General features: G+C 41.7%; 1 protein-coding gene across 1 annotated transcript in view; it reads left to right on the top strand.

Annotated features, from left to right (window-relative positions):
- Positions 1–2,594, top strand: part of Map2k1 (mitogen-activated protein kinase kinase 1) — a 66,531-nt gene that overhangs the window by 42,580 nt on the left and 21,357 nt on the right. The window contains exon 4 of the mRNA XM_021206050.2: positions 2,333–2,410. Coding sequence (XP_021061709.1) covers positions 2,333–2,410 — 78 coding nt within the window. The remainder of the gene's footprint in view (positions 1–2,332; positions 2,411–2,594) is intronic.

The following is a 2,594-nucleotide window of genomic DNA, read 5'->3' as shown; positions in this document are numbered from 1 at the left end:
AGGCAGGCGGATTTCTGAGTTCGAGGCCAGCCTGGTCTACAAAGTGAGTTCCAGGACAGCCAGGGCTATACAGAGAAACCCTGTTTCGAAAAAAAACCAAAAAAAAAAAAAGTAGCTTGTTAGTTTTCTGTGTTTTTCCCCATTGGTGAAGGAAACTGGGAGATGCATAGCTTTTGTAGGAGCCTGCTGACTTGGGGGGAGGGGTTCCTGGGGTACTGTATTGTCCTGATTTAGCCCAAAGGGGCCTATAGCACTGAAGGCAGCCAAATCACAGGACCAGTTTGATGGCATGAGCTCACCATGGTCACAGCTGAATAAAGGAAAGTAAGTGTATGTATAAAGGGTGTTCTCCCTCTGACTCATGTTTCCACTCCCTAGAGACTCTGCCATCATAAAGTTCTAGATTGAGGTCCAGAATTCTCTACTCTACTTGGTTGGCTCACCCACCAAGATGCTACAGTATTCATCATGATCAGGAGTCATTTGCTATATTACTTTTCACTTAATGCCCTTGAGACAGGGTCTCACTATGAACCAGGAGCTAGACTGGTAGCCAGCAAGCCCCAATGATCTCCTGTCTCTTTCCTGAACAGTGTTGGGGTTACAAGCATGCACATGGCCATGCCTGCCTTTTTATATGCATGCTGGTGATTTGAACTCAGGTCCTCATATTGCATAGTCAACACTCTTACTCTTACTGTCTTTGGCCTTGACCTCAGCTGGGCATTTCTAGCCATGTCTGTCCCTGTGACTGCACAGTATCCCGGGAGTGTGACGCTGTTTAGTGTCCTGGCTTTCATGAAGTTTTGCTGAAATATTCTGTCCAAGTCTTTCCTTGCTCCTTCCTTTGCTTGGGACAGAAACTCTTTTTTCTCCCCTCCCCTCCCCTCTCTTCTCTTCTCTTTCCGAGTCAGGGTTTCTCTGTGTAGCCCTGGCTGTCCTGGAACTCAAGAAATCCTCCCACCTCTGCCTCCCAAGTGCTGGGATTAAAGACGTGCACCACCACAGAAACTCAACTCTTGAGTATGATTTCAGTGAGAATGTTGTCTTCTGCATTGAGTCAGAGTTGGCTTCTCCCTTCTTCAACATGTCTGTAGTATTTGTCTTACACAGTTCTAGATTTATTAGTTAAAAAATTTAAGGATAGAAGCTAGCTCTTTTTATATCTTTACCCCTTTATATTTACCATAGACCATAACATTTTGTAGGATTTGTAGAATGAATGATTGCCTCCTGTGACATTTTTCTATTGATTTTTGTTGATTTGTTAGGAGAATACCAGATGTCAGTCAATGAAACAATAGTGCTAAGCAACTAACAGTGGTGGCTGGAGATTTGGTTCAGACTTTTAGAACATTTGCTGCTCTCACAGAGGACCCAGGTTTGGTTCCCAGTACTCAAATGGTGGCTTAAGCCATTGCTAACTCCATTTTCAAGAGATCCAGTGCTCCCTTCTGGACTTGGAGGACATTTATTCATTTTTACTGTACCTGCATGTACATGTGTGCACCACATGCATGCATGGTACCCTCAGAGCCCAGAGGAAGATGAATTCCTTGGCACTGGAATTAAAGATGACTGTGAGCTGCCATGTGGGTTCTGAGAGCCAAACCAGGGTCCTCTGTAGGAACAAGTTGAACAGTTGAATAGTTGAGCTATCTCTCCCAAGACTTCATTTAAATTGTAAAAGCGTGTGTGCATGCATGCATGTGTGTGTATAAGAGCATGTACATATGCACACATGTGGAGGACAAATGACAGCTTTTGTGAATTGTTTTTCTCTGTCCACTGTGGGTTCTGAGTACTGGACTTAGGTTGTCAGGCTTGTGTGACCAGCACTTTTACCCACTGGGCCATGGTGCTAGTCCACATAGCTAACTAATGTATCAAGTTTTATTGTGTTTCACGTATATTAGTTTGTTTAATCCATGTAACAGCCCATGATTATAGTAGTGACCTTATAATTATTCACAGCATTTTGCAAGTTGCAGAACCTGTTTAGAAGTATACTAGATAGTAATGGACGGAGTTAGTGTTTAAACTTTTGGCAGGTTGACTATAGAGCCTGCACAGCTTATGCTACACTATCTTATGCTGTCAGTGTAAAGCAAGACTTTTTTCATGACCACTATATTTAAGTCATTTGTTTAAAGAAGCTCACAGGATTTTGTTTGATTGTTTGAAGCCTGCCTGAGTTCTTTGATAGCTGGATGAAACGGAAGGATAATAATTCGTTAAGCAGATGTGCTGCATGTGAGACTTACTTTCTTTTGGATTTTAATAGTTGAGGTGATAGAAATGTCACTAACTGGTCTGATATTCTTGTTCTTAGGATGGTGGGTCCTTGGATCAAGTTCTGAAGAAAGCTGGAAGAATTCCTGAGCAAATTTTAGGAAAAGTTAGCATTGCTGTGAGTATGTAGTAGAGTTTCTCTTCTAGAGTAACGAATTGAGAGAAAATAGGTAAGAGAGGAAGGTGAGTCAGTGAAGGATTTATTTTATTTATTTCAGAAATAAGCTTACTAGAGAGCATTTCCCATGGAGGATGACCTTGAACATCTGTATTTCTTTCTTTTTTTTTTTTTTTTTTTTTTT

The sequence above is a fragment of the Mus pahari genome, chromosome 10, assembly GCF_900095145.1.
Source record: "Mus pahari chromosome 10, PAHARI_EIJ_v1.1, whole genome shotgun sequence".
Classification (NCBI taxonomy): domain Eukaryota; kingdom Metazoa; phylum Chordata; class Mammalia; order Rodentia; family Muridae; genus Mus; species Mus pahari.
Note: the sequence above shows the minus strand (reverse complement) of the source record. Positions and strands in the feature narration are given on the sequence as shown.